The sequence below is a fragment of the Mixophyes fleayi genome, chromosome 9 (genome assembly GCF_038048845.1).
Source record: "Mixophyes fleayi isolate aMixFle1 chromosome 9, aMixFle1.hap1, whole genome shotgun sequence".
In the NCBI taxonomy this organism is placed as follows: Eukaryota; Metazoa; Chordata; class Amphibia; order Anura; family Limnodynastidae; genus Mixophyes; species Mixophyes fleayi.
Genome location: NC_134410.1, coordinates 75,440,141 through 75,465,535, shown reverse-complemented (window position 1 = coordinate 75,465,535; position 25,395 = coordinate 75,440,141). Strand labels below are relative to the sequence as shown.

At 40.8% G+C, this 25,395-nt stretch overlaps 1 protein-coding gene across 1 annotated transcript; it reads right to left on the bottom strand.

Moving 5' to 3' along the window:
- Positions 1 to 367: 367 nt before the first annotated feature.
- On the bottom strand, positions 368 to 8,461 carry LOC142101835 (uncharacterized). Its single transcript, XM_075186276.1, has 4 exons — positions 7,957 to 8,461; positions 7,484 to 7,567; positions 6,743 to 6,867; positions 368 to 493 (listed from the first exon to the last, which is right to left on the bottom strand). The coding sequence occupies exons 1-4, from the start codon at positions 8,459 to 8,461 to the stop codon at positions 368 to 370; spliced, it is 840 nt and encodes a 279-aa protein (XP_075042377.1).
- Positions 8,462 to 25,395: the final 16,934 nt, after the last annotated feature.

Below are 25,395 nucleotides of genomic sequence, written 5' to 3'. Positions count from 1 at the left end.
CTGTCCTGGAGCTTGACATTTATTATCTCAACACACATATCTAGATAGTTCTGCATGATGTAACAGCAATCACTAATGATGCTATTTTACTGGTATCCAGGTTGGGGAAGCAGGTGATAGTTCTGAATAATATCTGAACTGGGTAGCATTAGAAATGGGAAAAGGAATCCAGTCACATCTTTCATCTTCTCCCATATCATATTGCATTAATTCTATCCTCTTGCATTCTGTATTTAGCAGTATTTTAACTTATTTTGTGACAGAACAACAGTGTTTCCCATTGAGAGGTTGGTATGATATCACTTTAAATGCTTCTAAATGCCATGGGTGCTTGTCTGGAAAAATATGAGATTCTAAAATACCAGCTTTAAGTGAGTGAGTGGGATGGAATGTTCAGAGAATGATAGACCAAGATTTCTGCCAGGACAGCTGAAACTTTCATAGCATGGAAATACTGGGAAAAAGATGGGCTCTGTGCTGCAGTGTCTTTCAGCTGAAGAAAAAATAATTAAGAGATATGGGGGTAAATTTATCAAGCTGCGGGTTTGAAACAGTGGAGATGTTGCCTATAGCAACCAATCAGATTCTAGCTGTCATTTTGTAGAATGTACTAAATAAATGATAGCTAGAATCTGATTGGTTCCTATAGGCAACAGCCTATGATAAATTTACCCTATGGAGAGATCATTGGTGGATCAATTAAATCATTGTTTTAGAGAGGCTCAAGTTACCAACAATATCTTGAGATACTGTAGATGAGAAATATGCTCTAGATATACAGTATATCACACGGAACATAGCAATGCCTTATTGGGATGTCAATTTAACATATTCAAATGTACATACATTTGCTGTAAACGATAGGAACTAAACACTGTACTTTCACAAATATAAGAGTAAGCTATTTCAAGTTGCATATACTTGGCCAGTTTAATACTGTTTGAATGGTGAAAATAAAACTTTAGATATATTAATTTAGTATCTGGAAGAACTGCAAAAATGAATAACAATATAAGAATAACAGATCTAATTTTATCACGATATGAAAACCTTTTTCTCATATTGTATTTTACATGAAATCATGGGACACATTTGTAAAATGCAATAGTATTTATACCAAACAATTTTCAGTATTATGGACATGCCCAGACTAAAAGTATATTATTGTTTCCATTGATATACAGTAACATGAACAATACCTATTGGCTTGTGATTGGTGACAGATTGTGTTTATATAACTAAAGCTCACACAATTCCTTCCTGTTAGCGTCAAACATTTCAAAGAACTATAAGATGTAAGGTTCAATAGCATATTGGAACCTACATTTTATTTTGTCTATGAAAGTTGTTCTGCATTAGTGTTTTCGCTGCAAATCTTGTTACTAGCTGGGGGGAGGTAATAGTTCATATATTTCAGTGCAGTGTTGACAGCCTATGGGAGACAGGGAATGCTGTGTTTTTGTAGCCATTCTCCCTATTGAAACAGCTGACCAGTGTGGTTTTATCTATAGCAGGAGCCCCATGCTCATGGTCTACCTGTTATAGTGTAAACTAGCCCTATCTCACACACTGGACTCACCTGGGTCTGGTGCACTATTCTTTTTTTGGCTTTAGGCCACTGCTGAGTCCCTATATCCCTGTCAGAGTCCGCTCCCAACTCCCATGTTGGATGTGCACATGTGGGCGGGTGTGCATGTCATTCATTTAAAGTCTTGTTCACATGATCGAGCAGCCCACCTCTCCACCCAGTCTTCAAACACTGTATCTATTTAAACTCACGATGTGCACTGTGGTGGTTCCTGAACATTATTTCTGATAAGTGCTATGCTTTCATGCTCGCTATTGTTGTGATATATTGCTACCTTCCTGGTACATGTCTTCCTTCAGAGTTATAAACAAAGCTGCATCATATCAAATCGCTACTACTTTCCTGGTACATGTTTTCCTGCATAGCTAATCAGTGCTGCATTATTCTAATTGCTGCTACATTCCTGATACAAGTGTTCCTATAGAGTTATATCCAGTGCTGCTTTGTATTCTATTGCTGCTTCAGTACTGGTTCTATTTTTAAACTTGTGCTGCTCAAGGATTTCTATCCTAGTGTTTCCTGATAGATGTTTAGCTCTGTTTAAGGATTTGGAGAGGGAGATAATTGATTATTATTTTTTAATTGCTACACAGTGCACAAATATTCCCCACCATTGCTCATCTGGGTCATTGTAATAGCATTTAAAAGCATGACACACATAGGTGTGATGGGGGCTGATACAATATTTATAGCAAGAACCTCTACGAAAAAGCAGTACATAGGTCACCCAGTGGATGTGATCTGTATTGAAAATTATCAATAGGGTCATAGCATAGCACAAGAAAATATTGATCACTGTTTCACAAAACAGAGGTGTCATTGTCAGAATTTGAGAATAGTTAAATGAGGACTCTTTTCAGCATGGGGCTGGTGGCCATTGAAGGCAGTTCTGCATTGACCAACTTGGGGCTGGTTTTTACTATAGTAGGAGGACCCTCTGCTTGTTGTCTCTCTGGTATAGTAAAAACCAGATTAGGCTGTCTAGCGCTGGTGTTCGTTTAGAATTTGGAGAAGAGGCATGTAGAGGTATTCTGTGTGTATATGGTGGTAGTGTTATCATTGACATCCACTGGTTACAGGAAGTGTTGTGTTACACAGGAAGTGATTTGCTGTACAGCAAATGCCCCTGCAGCCACTTTACATGGTGTCAGAAGTCTGGCTGTGATGGCACAAGGCGTCCAATGCATAGATCCAATGGTTTTTGATGACTCCATAGCAGATGTATGGCTCAAATTCTAGAAGGAATGGCGCATATAATGCCCAAACTAACTGAAAATGGTACAGGCACAATAATAAAAAAACTTTAATGAGATATGTTTACCAGTGAGAAATGTTATAATGGACAGATATTCTTTTAACACTGCTGTGCAGAGCCCCTCTGAGGGAATCAAGTCCTATGCTGCCAGATTGAAACTACTAGCAAAGAGATGGCTCTGATGTGTTGATGGTGCTCATAAATCTGAGAAATACTCAGAGAAATGAACTTCCCTCTCCTGCTCATCTCCTTCTGTCCAGGCACACCTGCATCTTCACTCGCACCACCAAGTTCAAACTTAGACCACAAGGTGAGAAAAACGTGCAAGATGTTCTGCAGAGTTCTAGGTTGTAGCTCAAATACACGCATGATAAAACATCCCGTTGTTTGAGACCACTGATCCTGGGACAGACCGTCGACATCCAGACCCCTGTTTTGTTTGACAGAGTCGGGACTGTGCAGGAGTTTTCCAACATGCCTAACAGCTATGTGGTGCCATTTGATAGTGCTATGTATGAGTGCAACAAGTGTCACCTCCTAGGGGTGTGTGAGCTAACACCTCCACCTCACCTGGCACCGACTGAGGGTGTCAGAACACCCATCATCATGGACAGTGGGTCCCCTGATAAAACATCTACTGGAGTGCAGGACAGTCCAATGCCCCTGCCCATTAGTGAGCCTGTTCATACTCAGACCACATCACTAGCCCCTTTCTTTGTCACCAGGTCTGGGAGAATTTCCAGCCTAATCCAAAATTCAAGGACTATGTAACTTAACCTCTCATTTTCTCAGTTCATTTTTGTTCCTTGTTGCACCCTGTTCCTGCATTCAACACCCGTCAAAATGTCTTATACCCACACACTTGATTATTGTTCTTTATTTTGAAAATAGAAGGGATGTAGGTGTATGGTGGAAGTATTATCATTGCCATCCACTTGTGGTACACACAACACTTCATCTCTTGTGTTGATATGTCTGCAAGTCAAACTAAATTGAATTTAAAAATATTTAAACACTTGTTGTACATTCTGTTTTTTCACTATACAGTATAGCATCTGTTTGTCCAAATTAAGATTACAAAGAAACCAAGGGCTAGATTTACTATCAGGCGTGTTTGTAAACCTGACTTTCGGCGGGTTTGGCGGCGATTTAGCCATCGCCGATTTTACTAAGGCTAAACCCGCCGTCCAAACGACCAGAAAAGATGTTTTCAAACCCGCCTCTGTATAAAGCGCCATGACGGTTTCAACAATGTTCAACATACAAACAGCCGGATTTACTATTAGGGGGTTTATAAAGCCGCCGTAAAACCGCCATTCAAAAGACCAAAATGAAAGCGCTGCTTGTGAGCGGCGTGATGGTTCAAACAGTGTGCTGTTTCAGGTATTTTGCCAATCAGACCATAAGAGAAAGGCCTATTTCATGTCCAATGACCCATTAGGACTGTGTATAGAAAATGGGCAAAGTCTCATGAAATTTCAGGCTACTGATTTTTTTTTTTCCATTATTTTTTCACCCAGTATGATTGCATAGTAAAATCTCATTTCACATTTCCTTTTCTAGTTGTTTTGTACTTTCCAAAAAACCACTAGAATACTGTTGCCTCAAAGAAATTAGGATGGGAATTGTTGCATTACATAGTTAACCCTTATTTTAATGCTAATGCAATCCACATGTGAAAAATGTTTTTTCTGCCTGAAGCAATCACCGACAATCACTGTCTATTGCCCAGCAGTTAATCATGATGCTTACAAAAAGGGCCCCTCATTATTTGGCAGGTGTGGGGTTGTTGGAGAATGGCTTTTGCAGGTAATGTGGTGCATTCTTGCCAGTGTATGTTTGCAGCTTTTTACCTGATGGAGGCAGAAAGGCGCCAGGAGGAGGAGGATGAACAGCAGTTGGCATCTGTTCCGCGGAGCCTGCAAAGACCCCGCACTCCACGTGCATTTCCAGTGCGTTTGAATCTGGAGTCTTTGGCTGATGTGGAGGTAGTACAAATGTTTCGCCTCAATCGTACTAACCTCTTGGCACTGTATGAGCAAGTGAAGGATGATTTGGAGCCTACAACCAGCCGCTCTAATGCAGTGTCAGGACTACACAAACTACTGTGTGCAGTTCACTTTTTGGCAACAGGTTCCTTTCAATCTGTGTCCTCCAGAGTGATTGGCATAACGCAGCCGACATTTTCAAGGCATTTTGGACAGGTCTTAGGTGCCCTTAAAAGAGTGTGCCATAGCTATTTCAGCTTCCCCAGCCAGGAGTCACAGTGGCATGAGCTCAAGGGAGCTTTCTATAGGGTCGCAGGTATCCCTAATGTAATGGGTGCAATAGATTGCACTCATATTGCCCTGAGACCACCTCACCACAGGGCAGAGGTTTTTGTTAATCGCCATCATTACCACTCCCTGAATGTGCAGGTTGTTTGCGATGCTAACCAGCGTATATTGAGTGTTGTTGCAGGCTATCCTGGGTCATGTCATGATGCCTTTATCCTGAGACAGTCTACCCTTTATGCCAAATTTGAAAGTGGTGAAATGCCGGAAGGATGGCTTTTGGGTATGTACCTTGCATGTTTTATATATCCCTTATCCTTGCTCAAATGGACTCACATATGCTAACTGCTGTACAACATGCTCAAATTAAATGGTAGCTAACATTTTACTTTTATTGCAGGAGATTCAGGATATGGGTGTCGCTCCTGGCTCATGACTCCTCTGCTGCATCCTCAGACTCCTGCACAGCACCAATACAATGAGGCACACATAACCACTAGAGGTGTCATAGAACGTACATTTGGACTCTTGAAAACCAGGTTCAGGTGCCTTGATAAATCTGGTGGGGTGCTTATGTATGCACCTGAAAAGGTATCTGAGATTGTCCTGGCTTGCTGTCTGCTGCATAACCTGGCTTTACATCAACTTACCCCACCGATTATTGCAGTAGACAGTGAAGAAGAAGGGGTACGTGTCACATCTGGTGATGTGCAGAGCACAGAGGACGGAAGAGAGATTAGAGACCGTCTCATTACAAACTACTTTACGTGTAAGTACATAGTATGATAAACATTTATTGCTCTAAAATGTGTTTTATGTGAGTGTAATGTTTGTTTTGTAGTTAAAATGTTTTGTAAATTTGAACCTTTAAAAAGAGGATAGTGTGTACTCCTCATGTGGTAAATATGAACATCCCTGGAATGTGACAGTCAGAGGTCAATGTTTAAGTGAATATAGTGCATAGTTTTTAAAAAATCAGTATACTCTTGTTTAATGTGCAGAAAAGAAAGACTGACACAATATAAATTTAACTGCATTTATTGCACAACACAATAAATAATAACGTATAATGGTTATAGAAACTCTAGAAAACATTAAGCAATAAGAAACATTGTGCTAGCGATGCCTTTTTGCAGGCATATCGCTATGCTTGGTGCCACTCTCTCCCCTCTCTCGCCCACCCCTGGTGCGAGCACCTCTCCTTGGAGGAGTACTCTGTAGAGATGTGGTAGGCGTACTAGCGGCACTGGTGGTGGCTGAAGACATAGGTGCCGGTAAACGGGCTACAATTTCTGAATGTAGTTGCCCTGCCAGCCGGGTGACATTGGCATTCCCCTCACGTACTGTGGAATGTAAGGCCTCCACAGCCCCAGTCATTTGTGCCAGCTGCACATTAGTTTGTTCCAAAGCAGTTGCCAGACGGTTGATTCCAGCAGGGAGTTGACTATTTGAGCGGTGTAGCCGCCTCAAATGGGCCGCAATTTTTGACATGTGTCTCGTTTGGCTGTCCATAAACTGACACTGTTGTGCCTGGAAATTTGCAATGGATTGAGCCATTTCTCGCCCTGTATTCATCCGAGGAGCTGCAGCTTGTTGCTCGGATGACTGTTCCGCAGGGGCAGTTGCTTGTTCCTGGCGCATAGACACGGGGACATCTACCATCTCCAAAGTGATGACTGTGTCTTCCTGTGTGTCGTCAGAAGGTGACATCTGCGCAGACTGGCGCTGGCCTTGCAGAGATGATGAGGTTCCTGTGGTGAACTAACCAAGGTAAGTATATAGGAATTAACATGTTTGTCAATTGAATTCTGGAAACTGTACCAAAAACAAAAACCTTTAACAACTAAATAATGGTTACCAATGTCTACCTTCCAGATTAGTTGTCCTCTTGCGACCTGCTGAAGGATGCTCCACATATGTTTTAGGAGTAAAATCTCATTTTGCCTATGCGTTACAGTGAAAGGATCTAAATGTAAATAATTTAAAATGCAAACATTGAGGGTGCTTGCAGCAAAATGCTGCAAGGCCGTGCTTTGGGGTAAGCAAATACTATTTTACTTCTCGCTCTGTGTAGTACATGATGGGGAACATAGACTAAACTGCATGTTTGAAAAGGTGGAGATGTTGACTATAGCAAACAATCAGATTTTAGCTGACATTTTGCAGAATGTGCAAAAAAAAAAAAAATGGAATCTGATAGGTTGCTATAGGCAACATCTCAAGGTTTCCAAACCCTCAGTTTATTAAATCTAGCCCTATGTTCTCATTGGAAAGCATATAAAAATCACTAAATATAACACGGACAGCAACATTTGCACAGAAAAACATCTAACTCCATTATTTCTTCCCCAAACAGAGACCACGCACCTGCTTGCTCTTCAGAGCCTGAATCTCTCGCTGAAGGTGGAGGTGTAGACCTCGGACTGGGAGTTACCTGCGGTCCTGGCGAATCTGGATGTATTAGAAAAAGCATACAATGTATTTGCAGCAAAAAGCAATTTACAAATATACTGTTTATTTTAAAAATGTGTTTGCGAATAAAAAAATTGTTTTTTATGAGAAAAAAACATCCTTTACAAACTAATAGCGTTAAAAATACACTTTGAAAAACTAAAAAAAATGCAAAACAAATAAAGAAAAACTTTTCCAAAGAGAAAAGCATTTAAAAAAAGAGAAAAGCAGTTTAAAAAACAGAAAAGCATTTAAAAAAAGAGAAAAGCAGTTTAAAAAACAGAAAAGCATTTAAAAAAAAAGAAAAGCAGTTTAAAAAACAGAAAAGCATTTAAAAAAAGAGAAAAGCAGTTTAAAAACTGTTAGGGTAAAAAAACCAAATCACTCACCAACTACTTGGCCAAAAGAGGGCGAATCTGTGTCCTGCACATTTATGCCCTCTACAATTTCAGCCGGCATTATCTGGCGCAGCTCCTCCTCATATGTGGTGTACTCCATACGAAGTGGGGGGCCACCACCCGTGCGCCTTGTAGACCTCCTTTCCTGGGCCATCTTCTCTTTAAGCCTCCTCTTAATATCAGAGAAGCGCTTGCGGCAGTGCGCCACTGTCCGCTTCAGTGGGCCCACCGCGTTCACGGCATCACAGACACGCCCCCACAATTGGTGACGCCGCCTTAGAGGAGTCCGGGCTGCCAGGTTGCCTAGGATGACCTCGTAGCAGGGAATGATATTGTGCACCAACACACAATTCTCATCATGTGAGAAGCGCACATTCCTCCCTGTCTTGGTCTTCCTGCCCTGTCCTGTCTCCTCAACCTCTCCCTCTCCCTCCTCTGACCCCTTAACCTCCATCTCCCTCTCCTCAGCCTCTTCTCCCTCCCTATCTCTGGACATAATGACAAATAAATGCCAAACACAGAAAACACAGAAAGACTTACAAACACAAAGGACAAACTACACTAAATACAGACACACTCTCCACACAGGCACACACAAGTAACACAGACAAAGGACAAGTCAAATACAAAAAATACAAGACAGAAAATAAAAGAGAAAATAAATGTACAAAACAGAGAAATAAGACAGGACTACTCACACTTCAATCAGATATCGCTCCACCAATCCACCAAAGTCCAACTCTCACCAACTCTCACAAAGCACAAAGCACAAACCAACTAACTCCTCTCTCAAAACTCCTCAAAACCCTATCAGAGAAAAAAGTGTCAGGCCAGTGGTTTATATAGGGCTTGTGATGTCAAATCTCCTGAGTTTGAAAATAGCCAATAGTAACAGGCCAGGAGACAGGTGTAATTTTCAAAAAAAACGCCTTTACACGAAAGCGCCGTCATATAAAGCAAAAGCGCCATGTTCTATTCAAAGCCACCGGCGGCTTTGAGCATTACATCCCGCCGTGACATCGCCGGCGGCTTCAAATTGAAGCTGAAATGCGCCCATTAGTAAATCCGGCTGTTTGCAATGCAAACCCGCCGGAAAACCGCTGCGATGCATGGTGGCTTCAAGGCGCCATGCATCACGCCTGTTAGTAAATCTAGCCCTAAGTCTCATAGCAAGATAATAGAAAAAAATTGTAAAGAGAACAAGACCACCAGAGATATCCATACTTGAGCGCTTCAAAGTGGTATTGATTTTAGTATTCAGAGAGTGCACTATTTTGCATATGGAGAAAGTGATGGGAACCAAAGAGTTCCCATCACTTTTTTTCACATCACGTTCCAATCACGCAAGGTTCTATATGAAACTATATGCCATCAGCAGCTTATTAAGTGGTTGATAGCATGATACAAGAAATAATTTAACTCTCTCTCAAGCAACATATATGTCATTGTTAGATTATGAGGATAATTAAAAAGTACACATGTCTATATGCCACTTTTGTTCAGTTAGCATCAGAAAAATAGTAGTTAGTTCAACATTTAATTATATCGTGCATGCAAATTTTGTAGCACTTTACAATTGGGAAAAAGCACAGTAATAAAACAATACTGGGTAAGATAGACAGGTAGAGGTAAGAAGGGCGTTGCTTGCAAACTTACAATCTATGGGACAATGGGTGTTTCATTCACAAGGCTAAGTGCTACATAATGCATATTGGTCCATTCAGAAGACAAGGTAAAAGTGCTTAGTAATCTATATGATCCATACACACAGCAATGTTGGTCAGGGCATCACAAGGTTGTTGTTAGAGATGTTCACTGACCCCTGTGTTTTCGTTTTGGATCTGTATTAACTTTATGTTTTGGTTTTGTCAAAAGTGCCCTTGCGTATTTTTTTGTTTTGGATCTGTATATTTTTTAAAAAAGTGCTAAAATACGTTAAAAATCACATAATTTGGCCCTTTTTTTGTTCCTACATTATTATTAACCTCAATAACACTAATTTCCAGCCATTTCCAGTAAATTTTGAACAACTCACAGGTCACAATATTATTTTCATCCACTTTCGGCCAAAAACTGCAGCAAGCTGGCTGGATACTAAGTGACAGAGCAATGGAACAAGCACATGGCAGTTCACAGCACATCTTGAAAACACTTGAACACAGCAGTGGCAGAAAAGAAAAATGGTGCAAGATGGAGTTGTCCTTGGGCCCTCCCACTGACCCTTATGTTAGATATTAAAAAGAACATATACAGTTTAACAAACCATGTGCTTCAGCGACAAGGAGTGCCACTTTTGTGGCTGAAGTGTTTGGCTTGTTTGGGCCCCCAAAAAACAAATTACCAATAGCTTAGCAGCCTAAGGGGCTTATTTATCAAACAAAATTCCCCTGTTAAATCCCTGAAAACTGATGTTTTCCGGGATTAAACACAAAAATGTAATTTACCATCATTGCAGATATCATAGATATCTGCTGCTTTGCATCTCTCTTCATTTTACTGAGAACTCCCCATAACAGTGTATGGGGAGTGCTCAGTAACGCTATTTATCAATGAAAGCAAATCGCTGAAGCTGGCGTACATTAACATAATTGAAAAGTTTCACTGAAGACAGCTCTTCTGCACAGCTCATGTGTGGAGGGATCATGTGATCCCTCCCTGTCACATGTTAATTTGTCTTTTTTCGTTTTACACTAACCTGTCACGTGCGCATGCGCAAATTTTGCGATCAGCACATGCGCACAAGGATTACAAAGAATCTGAAGAACTTCACTGAACGACCGCAAGAGAAAAGACAGTGATAGATAACTGATACACTTCACAGGAACAGCCGTTTTTTCGGAACGGCTGTTGCTGTGTTGATTTTTTAATTAATATGAGAAATCTTTCAATCCGCATCTATGCGATGAGGATTGAAAAGTTCATTCATATTTTGAGGTAAAACAAGGGGTTTCCAAAGGTGCCAAGGTGGCAATCGATATACAATTACACAATAATTTTAAATATGGTATAAAGATTTATACAACATATATAAATCAGTGCACTGATATAAAACCATAACAATAAATCACATGTATACATATACATCAAGTCCTAGAAGGGCGGGCAGATTAGCATAATATATTGCAAGCCACTCTTGATGCAATCCGTGATATATTCTATTGATTGCAAACTAAAGTCCTTCACTTTTGAACTTCAGGGGGATCTGTAGGGTACAACAATCATGGAGGGGTGGAGATTACATTGAGCGCCTCTCCAGAGAGGAGACCAAATGGATATATACTGTTAAAACATTGATTCCACATGGTCTCAATATCGACTTTGAACTGTCAAAATTTCTGTAAATCCCTCACTGTAAGTTCCATGTATATAGCAGCTTAGGGTGTGAGATGCCCTATGCGTAATTCCCGAACTACATTGTAGTATATGAAGACATAGCTGACCGATATACTTCAAAACATCTAGGCATGCACCCCTGAAGAAGCAAATAGAAAAGAGCACTCTGGGGGTATCCCACTACTCATTATTAATTTTTTTTTCTACTAAACACCCACAGTCCCGTGTATATGTTATCAACTGAAAGGCAATCAATCCCAAGGGAAGGACATGTCTGGTTTCACTAAAACCAGCGTTACCAGTCTACATAGTATCATCATCATCATCATCATCGTCATCATTTATTTATATAGCGCCAACATATTCCGTAACGCTTTACAATTGGGGACAAACATAATAAACTAATAAACAAACTGGGTAAAACAGACAAAGCGGTGAGAAGGCCCTGCTCGCAAGCTTACAATCTATGGGATAGTAGAATGGAAATCAGAATGCCTTTCTATTATACCAGACTGGTATGAAGGAATATTTCTAGTATTTAACTAACATGCATATTTATATAACCCTTGCACATGGACTATGTATAAGCTTTGTATCTAAGCAATATGAACATAAATGAATCTTGGTGCTTCATTGAACCTTTATTCATGTGTACTCCATTGTGTTACCAATGTCAACAAATCCATGGGTGTTAAACATCTGGGATGTCAATCAATACCAGATGGGAAAGATGACTGGCCTCCTTAATACCAGCCCATTCCTGGAAATGACCTATCACGGATGATCTAAGAAAATCAAACTGATTATAAAAAGGTGACTCTGCATTCAAAGTGCATCTATCCCTGACAAAGCCGTTTTGGCAAAACGCGTAGGTAAACGGATAACAACTATTGCACAACAAACGGAACTTCCATCCCGCTGTGCTTGCGAGTACTAGGACGTTCTCAAAATGGAACTCCCAACTGCGAAGTGTGCAGGCGCGAGGAAGACGACGCGGCCGCCTCTATCCCTTCAGACTTCAGAGTCATCCAGCCAGAGAAGAACCAACGAGGGTCGGCACCTTGGAGAAGATCTGATACAGGGTAAGCGATCCCTCGGGTTCATACTATCAAGTGAATATTGTGTCTCCACAAACGCTAGCCTGAATCGTGACATTAGAAACCCTCGTATTGGATTTAGCCTTGCAATCAGAGTGACTATTTTACCAGAGGCTATCTTTAGTCATACCAGCAAAAGGCGGCGCTTTGTTTATCGGGACACCGATTCAACTATCTGGCCATTGCCCAGCACTGCTTGTGGAATAACTTACAAGCTGCTTGTTTTGGACTTTAGTTTGCAATCAATAGAATATATCACGGATTGCATCAAGAGTGGCTTGCAATATATTATGCTAATCTGCCCGCCCTTTTAGGACTTGATGTATATGTATACATGTGATTTATTGTTATGGTTTTATATCAGTGCACTGATTTATATATGTTGTATAAATCTTTATACCATATTTAAAATTATTGTGTAATTGTATATTGATTGCCACCTTGGCGCCTTTGGAAACCCCTTGTTTTACCATTATTATGGAGGGATGAAGCCCACCCCTCCTTTTCACATACCCTATAGGCAGCCTATTTACATATATAGGGAGCGCAGAATCCACCTCTTTCTTCCAATATTTTGAGGTGCTTTGCAAATAGACCCCTAAAGCCCAAAAGTGCTGTCAATGAACTCTACAGTGGCAATATGTTGTTGTCATTATCCTCACCCTCATCAGTGTGTGCATCATCCTCACACAATATTAAATCATTCCAGGTGGAATCCATAATTACAGAAGTATCTGTAAGTTTATATAATTGCAGGTAAAGACCTTCCTCATGGAAATTGTAGTTCATTTTAATGAACATCATTTTCTCCACACTTTTAGGAAATAGCTTCCTACGCCGATCGCTGACAAGGTTCCCTGCTCTGCTGAAAACGCTTTCAGAGTACACACTGGAGGGTGGGCAGCTTTAGGAATTGCAAAGCGAGTTTGTACATGGGTCTCCAAATTGCCTATTTTCCTCTCAGTATGTAAAGGGACTGTCTGACGTGTCTATTTGTATGCTGTCTTTAAAATAATTCTCCACCATCCTTTGGATGTTAATAGTAGGATCAAGTAGAGTTACTGCAGAGGTGTCAATTCTTTTAGACCAGATCAGATGTCAAAATGTTGTGCTGAGTCATCTGCATCATCCCTGGGTCTCTTGGGAAAGCTAAATTTTTTCCTAGCAGCAGTTGCCTGAGAAACTGAAGGAGGAGACGCTGTCGTGTCATGTACCACTTGAGCTGTCATCTTGCTCACAAGGAGCTCATTGCATCTCTTGAGATCTGGGGCAGTTGGAAAGAAAGAGAGACATAGCTCCTAAACCTAAGCTCAAGCAAAGTTGCAAAAAATGTAGTGATCCGATTTCAAGATGTTGATAACTCTCACATCCTGGCAAAGCAAATAAAGTACTTGACCTACAAGTCCGACATACTTAATGTAATTGATCTGTTTCATCTCCTCCTTCAGTTTCTCTAGCTGCTTTTCAAAAAGGCTAATTAGGGGAATCACTATGCTCCAGCTGGCAGTGTCTAAACTCACATCACAGGCGACTTCTTTGATTTGTTTCAGCACCTTGAACAACATGGAAAGTATTCTCCACTGTGCTGCACTAAAATACTTTCCCCCTCCTTTCCCAATGTCAAGACTTGTGGAGTAAGCGTGGATGCCTTTCACTGTTCCTCCATCCACACAAGCATATAAAGTATGGAATTTAACCTTGTTACAATCTATTGCTTCAGTTGGTTGCAGGGCAAAATAAATTGTTCTTGCAGCTGCTGCAAATTCCTACATGTCATTGCAGAGTTCCAAAAATGTCCCAAAATTTGTCAGGCCACAAACAGCATCTCCTGAATGTCTCTGTCATTTTTCAAAAGCTCTGTAACACAAAGTTGATTATGTGAACAAAACAGGGAATGTGATAAATTTCACCCAGCTGTAATGCTCTCACAATATTGGTGGCATCATCAGAAATGACATATCCTCAGGAGAGTCCAAACGGGATAAGCCATGTTGCAATGACATCCCTTAGTTTTTCAAACAGGTTGTCAGCTATATGCCTCTTAGTGAAGCCGGTGATACACAGAGTAGCCTGCCTCTGAATAATTTGGTGTTGTTGGGTACATGTTTCTGCTACTGAAGGTGATTCACCAACCCAGTGGGCTGTCACAGTCATATAATCTTTAGTTTTCCCAGTTACACTTGTCCACATATCTGTGGTTAAGTGTACAGTGGCTAGAATTGCATTTTGTAGCCCAATAATTACATTTTATCGAACCTTCTGGTAGCGGTGAGGAATTGCTTTTCTAGTAAAATGGTGTTGTGATGGAATTTGGTAATTAAAATCAGCTGCATTAATTGTGGATATTGGACGCAGATCTAATACTAGAATAGTCGTCATGGCGTCTGTGATCAGTTTTGCAACTGGGTGACAGCTTTCCTTCTTGTTTTCTTGGGCAAAGTATTGGTTAACAGTTAATTGTTGTAAACTACTAGTAGTCTTTTTCTTGGTCTACTTCCGGGTTGAAGATCATCCCCCAGTAGCAGCAGCAGCAGCAGCAGGACTAACGCTCAAGAAGTCTTCTGAGGAATCCTGGATAGGGGAGAAGTCATCTAACTTTAGTAACTTGGATGGAGGACTAGCTCCGATCACTAGTCAGGATATTGAAGATGAAGGTGTTGTCAGTGTGGCTTCATAAATGCTACAATTGTCTAGACAACTGTTGTCAGGATCGGGTAAGAATAATTCCACACATAAGAGGTGTTTTTTTTGGTGTTATATTGTGAGAGTATAAAACAATTAATAGTTATAAAAGGAACTAATATATGTGTGAAATACATTAAAAGCTATAACTACAGATACAGAATTACGCCCTTGAAGAAAAACAAGTATTTCCTATGGAACAGACAATAGCAGGATGCCAGACTGAAAAAAACGGCCTGGAGGAAATTATGTAGAAATGGACAAAGGATTTTACCTTATATGTATTTATTGTTGCAAATAAATATTTGCTGAGCTAAAGAGATTTTCTTATATGTACTTACTGATGCAAAAAAAGATTTGTCCTTATTTGTACTTGCTGTTAACCAGTAAATGCTCTAGCTTAGGTATAAATAAAGCAGTAGTCTGATAAGACTCTCAGAGCTGATTTTGAAACTGCAACAACTTGTTTGTGTTTCACTTCCTCTCCTGTCGAAAGAATTATGCTAATAGGAAATCAGGTTATCAAAGATCGATAATGGGGGCACCAAGCCTAGGTACCCCGACAATATCCAGGCATGACAATGGCCTCCTTCTTATGGCAAGAACTGGTGCAGGACTTACACAAACAACATAATCCTCATCAATATCCTCATTAGCACCTTCGTCAGCTACACAAATATTCCCTTATCCTGTTGCAAATACAAAGTGGTATCCTACATTTGTGTATCACCGACTACACTAAGTGGCATACTGCTGACAATTTGTTTGAAAAACTAAGGGATGTCATTGCAACATGGCTTATCTCACTTGGACACTCATGAGGATATGTAATTTCTAATAACGCCAATATTGAGAGAGCATTACAGCGTTAAAAATACCATCACATTCCCTGTTTTGCTCACACAATCAACTTGGTGGTACAGAGCTTTTTAAAAAATTACAGTGACATGCATTAGATGCTGTGTGTGTCCTGAAGTAATTTAGGTAATATTCGCCATTCTACAATAGCATGTACGAGATTGCTGCAGCTGCAAGAAGAATAAAATTTGAGATGGGGTGTGCTTTAGTCCAGCGCAGTGGAGAATACTTTCTGTGTTGTGCAAGGTGCTGAAACCACCTGTGAAGTGAGTTCAAACACTATTAGCTTGATTCAAGTGATTCCCTTAATTAGACATTTGGAAAAGCAGCAAGAGAAATTGAAGTAGGAGATTTAACAAAGCAATTCTGCTAACTATGTTAGACTTGCAGATCAAGTACTTTATTTGCTTCACCAGGATCTGAGAGTTATCAACATCTTGAAAACGGATCACTACATTTTGGCACCTGTGCATGAACCTAGGTTTAAGAGCTATGTCTTCTCTTTCTTTCTAACTGCAATGAGCTCCTGGTCAGCAAGCTGACAGCCAAGTGGTACATGACGCGACAACATCTCCTCCCTTAGTTTCTTTGGCAACTGCTGCTAGGAAAAAACTTAGCTTTCCGAAGACACCCAATGCGGATGAGTCAGCACAACATTTTGACATTTGGTCTGGTCTAAAAGAATTGCCCAAAATTCATGACAGCTCTGCCATAAAATGAACTACAAATTCCCTGAGGAAGGCCATTATCGACAATTACAACAAAGTACACAGACTTCTGTGATGGTGGATTCCAGCTGGAATTAATTAGTATTCTGTGAGGATGATGTAAACACTGATGAGGGTAAGGATGAGGGTGAGGATAATGACAGTGTAGATTGCATGTGTTGGTATCTAGCTCAGAGAAGGGAACTATCTGATGCTGGTATTCTTGTTAATATTTTTGGTAGAATGGCATGTTGTCAATTTTATGTTTTTCTACAGTAAACATTCACCTTTACTAGAAAGGTGTTTTTTTTCTTTAAAAAGGTAAAAGCTGAATGTTTCTTGTGTTATTGTTTTTGTTACTTTTTTATTTGTTTTGTTTGTTTATGGGCAGTTCTGACTGATTTATTGGATCTACATTATGTAATGTACTCTGTGTTAATTGCTATGTTTGTTACATATTCTTTTACTAAAAACTTAATAAAAAACTTTTAAGTTAAAAAAAAAAAGGTAAAAGCTTTTTTTTACATTTTTGTTTCCCTGACTTAAAACCACTATGCATTTGAACATCGGCTTTAGCAAATGACAGAGGGTATAATATCATCATGACTGGTGCCAGCAGCTGCTTGGTGCTCCTGGTCCTCTGTGGACTGATGTGAATCCATATCAATGGCACAGAGCAATGTGACTGGAAACTGGAGAGCGACAAGAACAATGTGACTGGAGACGGGGAGAGTAACAAGAACACTGCTACCCCTGTTTCTTTGTGACCAACGGCACTGAGACTGGAGAGTGATAAGAACAATGTGACTGGAGACTGGAAAGTAACAAGAAAACTGCCACCTATCCTGTTTCTGTATGAGCAATGGACAGAGCTCGGGTGGGCTCGGTTTTTGGAAAACCAAGCTCGAGCATCTCTAATTACAACTGGGTGAATTTCAACAAGTACCATACAATAACATTTCTGGGCATTTTCTCCTTCAGTGACTGCATGTAGATCATTGCAACAGCTTCTAAAAAAAAACCTGCCATGCCACTAATTGATGCAAGAAGTAGTAACGAGTTGGAATTTCGTGCACACTGTTCTGCCATTATGTTTCATAGGGATTGTATCTTTTTATAAACTTACATGTTTTTGTGCTGCTGCTTTGTCATTAATTGTAGCCAGCCTGATCGCTGCAGCCTTTGGACAAAATTGGTGAGAATTTTTACAGTTGTGAAGAGATCATTAGAAAATAGACTGTTAATGACTGTAAATGATGTTATTGTTAAAAGTAGTAATGTAGGGATAAAAACAGCTCAAAATCACATGATTTTGCCTATTTTTCACAATTTTTAATTCAATCCAGATAAAAAAAATATGAGGATTTCTGGCCCAAACACGAAGATGGTTTTAGAACAAAAACAAAACACGGGGGTCTATACACATCACTAGTGGGAATCTCAGCATCACAAATAACCAAAGAATACCTATCAGTGATTCAATCCTTAGGAGCACATCAGATAGTCAGTCCTTACGGATCCTTAGTGGTTTGAAAACTGGAAAAATCATTTTCAGCTTCAAATAGCATAATGATCATTATGTTCAAACATGCATGCAATTATTTCATTAGCTCTCATACAATATGCTATTGGAACAGCTCTTATAGATCTACGTTAGTATGTTAATAATTAATATCAGTGTTCCAAAACTTGCTCATAACAGTTATTATTCACTTGAACTACACATATACTTAGCTGAAGATATGTTCCAGTTATATTAGGAAATAATTTGAATAGCAGAAGTCCATAAGCAGCCATACTTTTCAACAGCACAAATAAAGCCAGGACCCACATTGAATCTCTGATAACTATTCTTTTGCTTTGTCTATTTGTGACGCCAATATTTATACCAGGAAGAATGTTTATTTGCAAAAGTTTGCAATTATTTTAGTTGTGTTTTTTAATAAATATTGTTATATTTTGTGTTCTACATTGCCTGTTGATGGGGGATACCCTAAAATATGGTTAACCTGATCAGCATCGCCTAGACTTGTTACATTATCTTCTCAATTTATTTCTGTAATTTTGTAAGTGCAAATTATTTTAATGAATTTTATTATAAAAAAAAAATCTCGGTCTATATACCTATTTTCTTATCTTGTGTTCTTCTATCACTCCTATAGGAATAAAAGAGCAGCCAAAACTGGCTTTATAAGTGTTGATTGGTCAAACAGGAGAGGGACAGATTATGAGAACTGGGTGGTTCATAAAGTTATGGAAATGTTTAATTATTGTCTGGAAGAGAGAAGAAGAATGCTTAAAAACACTGTGAGGTAACAAAGGAATAAGATATGATAAAAATAGAAAATGGATAAAAAGAAATTAAGGGGAATGATGAAAGGGAGGACTGGGTGACTATTTCTGTACATTAATGAATAGCACAATAAAAATAATTAAATGGAAGGGATCAATTTGACGGAGAAATACTGTATGGTTTGCTAAGAAAGAAAATGTCAGTTAAAGTGATAATTATATTGCTGAAAGTACAAGAACAAAAATTAATATACAATGGCTACTGTGAAAAGGATCTGAATCTTTGAGCATGCTGTGTTAAACCTGCGGAGAAGTAAAATCCTCTCTTCTCCGCAGGATCTAACAAGAATTAAAGTAAAAAAAACTAGAGATTTTCACTGACCCCCGTGTTCTGGTTTTGGTTTTGGATCTGGATTAACTTTGTGTTTTGGTTTTGGATATGGTTTTGGCAAAACCTCCTTCCGTGTTTTGGTTTTGGTTTTGGTTTTGGATCCCTATTTTTTTCTACAATCCCTACTTTGTTTGCTAAAATCACATAAGTATGCTTTTTTCCCCCCTACATTATTATTAACCTCAATAACACTAATTACAAGTAATTTGCAGTCCCTTTTAATTACCGCACAGGTCAAAATATTATTTTCATACACTTTCAAGCAAAGACTGTAGCTGTTCTTGCCAGTGATAAGAAGAAGGCTATTGTCATGCCTGGGCATAAGACCAAAAATCCACCTCTTATGTGTGGGAATATTTTTACACAAATCCTAAAAACAGTTGTCTAGCCATTTGTAGCATTATAAAGCCACAGTTAGTATTCAGGACTACTATTTAGGAACCTCATCCATGTTATGCCATTTGAAGCGAGTTCATGGAAAGCTTTTGTGAAAATCAGAAACTTATGCTAAAAAATAACAACAAGCAGTGCAGCATCATCTACCTCCCTTCTCTCAGCTAGATCCCAGCAAATTGCAATCTACACCCCCAACACCTTCAATATCAATATCCTCACAAGTAATCAGAGTTAGTACTGCATCCAAGTTTCTAAGTCGAGATGACTCTACCCCTATCCAGGACTCCTCAGAAAAAACCTTGAGCGTTAGGCCCACTGCTGCTGCTCCGGCTGCTGGGGGTGGATCCTCAACCCAGAAACAGACCAAGTAGAAGACTACTAATAGTTTGCAACAATTGAATGTTAAACAATCCTTTGCAAGAGTAAGCAAGTATGAAAGCTGTCACCCAGTCGCAACGCGGATCACAGACGCCATGGCGACTGTGCTAGTGTTGGATCTCCACTATTAATGCAGCTGGATTTAGACAGTTACTTGAGGTCTTCTGTCCCCGTTACCAAATTCCATCACAACACCATTTTACTACAAAAGCTATTCCTCACCTCTACCAGAAGATTGATAAAAATGTATTTATTGGGCTACAAAATGTGATTCTACCCACTTACACTTAACCACAGATATCTGAACAAGCGGAACTGGGCAAACTAAAGATTATATGATTGTGACAGCCCACTGGGTTGGTGATTCGCCTTCACCAGCAGGGACAGCAGCAGCATGCACCCAAGAACGTTACATTTTTCAGAGGCAGGCTACTCTCTGTATCATCTGCTAAGAGGCATATTATTATTATGATCGTAGATTTGTAAGGCCCCACAGTGCTCCACAGCACCGTACAGAAGGGAAGAGGAGGACATACATAAAACAGGACATACGTAAAACAAGAACAGACAAAATGAAAGGAGACATGAAAACAAAGGGTATGGAGCACCCTGCTGACTAGAGAGCTTACATTCTAAAGGCATATGTGGACAAGCAGAACTGGGTGAACTAAAGATTTTATGATTGTGACAGCCCACGGAGTTGGTGATTCGCCTTCACCAGCAGGGACAGCAGGAACATGTACCCAAAAAAGTCACATTTTTCAGAGGCAGGCTGCTCTGTGAATCATCTACTTCACTAAGAGGCATATAATTATTATTATTATTATTATTATTATTATTATGATTATTATTATTACTATTATTATTATTATTGTAGATTTGTAAGGCACCACAGTGCTTCACAGTAAGGAACACAAAGACATACATAAAACAAGACATGCGTAAAACAAGAACAGACAAGGCAGACAAAATGAATGGAGACATGAAAACTAAGGATATGGAGGACCCTGCTCATTAGAGAGCTTACATTCTAAAGGGAAGAGGGCACAGCTGAAACAAGAGTAGCGAGTGTGGTTCAAAGTGGAGTTTGGATAGTTGTGAGGGTGCATTTGTGTGAATATTGTTATCAAGGATAAGGTCACCTCTAAAAAAGAGATGGGTTTTCAAAGAGCATCTAAAGATTTGAAGGCTGTGGGAAAGTCTGATTGAGCGTGATAAGGAATTCCATAAGTGGGATGCAGCAAGGGCGAAGTCTTAAAGGCGAGAGAGGTGGTTGTCAGAGACGAGACAAGGCGCAGGTCAGAGGTAATACCGCTGACAACCTGTTTGAAAAACTAAGGGATGTCATTGCAACATGGCTTATCCTGCTTGGACTCTCCTGAGGATATGTGATTTCTGATAACGCCACCAATATTGTTAGAGCATTACAACGGTGGGAATTTCACTACATTCCCTGTTTTGCTCACACAATCAACTTGCTGGTACAGAACTTTTTAAAAAATGGCAAGTGAATGTCGGGACCCCGCAGGTTAAGTGTTTAAACATTGCCGCTTTAAATTAACATTCATAGAAGTCGGGATGACACCAGAGTGTACTGCCAAAGAGCTGTCCATTTGGAATAAGATGCAGCCAGCATGCTGCTCCCATCGGTGATCTGCATAGTCGGTTTTCAGGTAAGTCTGCTTATATTTAAATCGTTTTTTACTAAATTCGTTTTTTATTTGTAGGTGTCCTCATTGTCGGATTTGCGGTCATCGTTTACAGTTACCCAACCCAGCCTGCCAGCCCTATTTCTATTTCAGCAATGACAATTAGCAGTGGAGCAAAGGAGCTCTGCTATTTGTGCGTTACCTATTTAACACAGTACAATGTGACTGCAGATTTTAGACCAAGCCTGCCTGGCCTATTATTTCTATTTCAGCAATGACAATTAGCAATGGAGCAATGGAGCTCTCCTGAATGTCACGGGAGACTTTGAAGAACATTGCTACCCCTCCTCTTTCCTTTCTACATATGATCAGCCCAACTGCACTAGAGACTGCCAAGAACTGTGCTACCCCTTCTGTGTCCCTCTGTGAAATGATGCTGGATCGCCGTGGAGGTCGGTACTTCTAGAATTCAAAACTTGCGAGATCCGACAGCGTAACGTTGACGTTTTACCTTGTTTTCAATTTTGAGGGCGTGCGAGCCAGCTCGGTACTCGGATCTGCTAAGTTTGGGTGTTTTCGGTTCTCGGGGAACCGAGCCTGAGCATCTCTAAAAAAACCATGATTTTCTCTTTCATGTTTTCTTTTTTTAATTATACTAGTTATAAGACAGTAGTTGTTTAAAATAACAGAAAGTAACAAATGGAAGTCAGTAATTATAGGAAGATGTGTGAGGGACTCAGCTCGGTGCTCGCAGCCTGGTGAGTCCCTCTGGCATATTTCTAGCTCCCTGAAGTCAGCAGCGAATCCGGAGCGATTCGCTGCTGTTTCCATGTTGATCGGGTGGATGAGCCAATCAGTGCACGTCACACGTCCATTTGAATTTTTGACGCCGCATCACCACACATCATTGTGATTGTGCTAGTTAAGCCACCGCACACCACCATCTTGGCAGTTCACTGGTGGAGCAGAAAGAGTGAGAGAGTATGTCATGGGATGTCCGGCACCAACAAAGGAAGAAGCCAGAACACACCGTGCAACAGAAGAATAGGGCAGACGCCATGCAAAAGAAGAAGAAGCCAGAGGACACCATGAAAAATATCGGCGGTAGAGAGTTATTGTCAGGGCTGAAGGATTCTCTGCCAGAAGCAGCAGACATCTGAGACCGCCAACATCAAGAGAAGATCCGTAGAAGAGAAGAATCTGGCAGCTGGCCATTAATGACGACAGCATTGTGGGGAATAGTGAAGGAGCATTCAGAAGACACCCAGAATAAGGTAGGGCCCATGTGGGTACAATCTCTCCCGGGCCTACACCCACTCTTCTGTCCCCTCTACCAGAGGTGGGCAAAAGGCCCCTGACACAAGAGCACAAGAGAAATAAGGCCTGAGCCATCCAGTAACTGGATTAAAGGTCTGAGCCCTCAATTAGCAGGCTTAAAGCCTGAGCCCTCAATTAGCAGGCTTAAAGGCCTGAGACACCAAGTGCCATGATTAAATATTTGAGGCACCAGGGGGCGTGGCCTGGCAGCCATTGATATCGAACGCGTGGAACTGAGCTCCAGCTCTTGTCCCCATAAATTCAGTCAGCATCGAACCCCTGAGTGCCCCATCTGAACATCTCTGGGCGGCATCAGATTCCCCAACACTGAGGCACAAGATTAAGCCTTTCTACCCCGTGGCTCCAGCGTACACCTGGGTACTGTGCCTGTGGCCTACCACTCCACGTGCCCGCCCGTGACAGGACACAGCCCCTGGGTACCGAGACTTCACACTACCACCTGGATTGTTGGCGCTCATCTATCGGGACATACTGTTCCTTCGAGTGGCTCGCGGTTCTACTCCGCCTGTCGGCCAGCCGGAAAGGGCTAATTTTTGCCCAGCGGCTGGGTGTGGACCCGTGAGTGTAGCCCTCCGCCTCCACCCAGTGGGGATCCTCCATCGGCGCCGCTGATTGTTCGGACTGCTGCTGTTGTGGCCAAGACTTGCCTTGTATGGGCGCCGCAACTCCCGAAGACTCTGTGACCCACTTGGTGGACAAACGCTGCAGCGACTATATGGACGCCGGGGCAGAGTGAGCCTACTGAAAATTTAACCCTGAAGACACACACTGTTTCTCACGAAGACTACAGGTGAGCTGCATAAGATCAATACCTCCCACAAAATCCTGCATCCGTTCACATTAGCCTACAAATCAAGGATAACGCTCCTGTCTCACCAGAATAGTGGAGTTGCTTCACTAAAGTATAAAGAAATAGCAACCATATCTTCCCTCATTATAGAATTACTACAATTCTCGAGAAGCTGCTGCCATCTTCTGACTAAATTATATATCAGATCCTCTGCAATACCTGCTCGATACTATCATCATCATAATCATCACCATTTATTTATATAGCGCCACTGATTCCGCAGCGCTGTACAGAGAACTCATTCACATCAGTCCCTGCCCCATTGGAGCTTACAGTCTAAATTCCTCAATATACACACACAGATGGACAGACAGAGAGAGACTAGGGTAAATTTTGATAGGAGGAAACCCACACAAACATGGGGAGAACATACAAACTCCACACAGATAAGGCCATGGTCGGGAATTGAACTCATGACCCCAGCACTGTGAGGCAGAAGTGCTAACCACTAGGTCAATGTGCTGCCCACTACTATACTGATATCTGGCGGCTAAACCGTTCATAATTCTATTTTTCTGAACACCAGCAAGTTGTTGTGTATATAACACTATACTGCTACTTTCTTTATACAAGATAACGCAGAATCCCAGTGCTCTCATATTCTTCCTGCAAAAAAAACAAACCTCTTATTATAGAATAATTAGACTCCTCCCTTGAACCTTGGGGATCTTATGCTACCATATCGATTTGGGCATTTTGTTCTACAATTGTGTTGTCTCAAAAACCGAAAAGAGCTGTCCAGCCGGCCATGTTTAATCGCACACACAAGCGAGTTCCGCCACCCTGGAAGCGGCTACATCGCTGGTCTCAGAACATGAGGAATCCCAACCCTCAAATGTAATTTGCTCCACTCCAGAGCTGTTGAAAATAATTCAAACCAAAATACAAACTGAGATGAGGGCGATCATTCAGGACATTAAAGCTGAGGTTCTTGCCCTTGGTAACCGCACGGACTCTTTAGAACGCAAAGTGGATGATGAGGTATATGTTGACCAACAACTCTCAGATATACACCAATCTCTCTCAGATATGCAAAACCATAATGAAGACGTGGAAAATCGCACAAGACGTAACAATGTCCATCTGAAGAATATTCCGGAGCTTATTGATACTTATGTTCTACCTAAATATTTAGACGTCCTTCTCCGCCAATGCCTTCCTGACACTCCTTCTCCTGGCTTTCTACTTGACAATGCCCACAGAGCTCTGCGTGCCAAACCTCCTGCGGACCAACCACCCAGAGACCTGGTGATGAGATTCCATTATTACACAATTTATAGCTGCGACACGCAATACTCCAGCTGTTTCTTACTCTGGTCACAATATTCAGATTTTTCAGGACTTAGCCCCTTCAACTCTAAGGAAACGCTACAACCTGATCACCATTATGACAGCCCTCAGAAACCATCGCATTCGATATCGTTGGGGCTTTCCCTTTTCTCTTCAAGTTACCCACAAC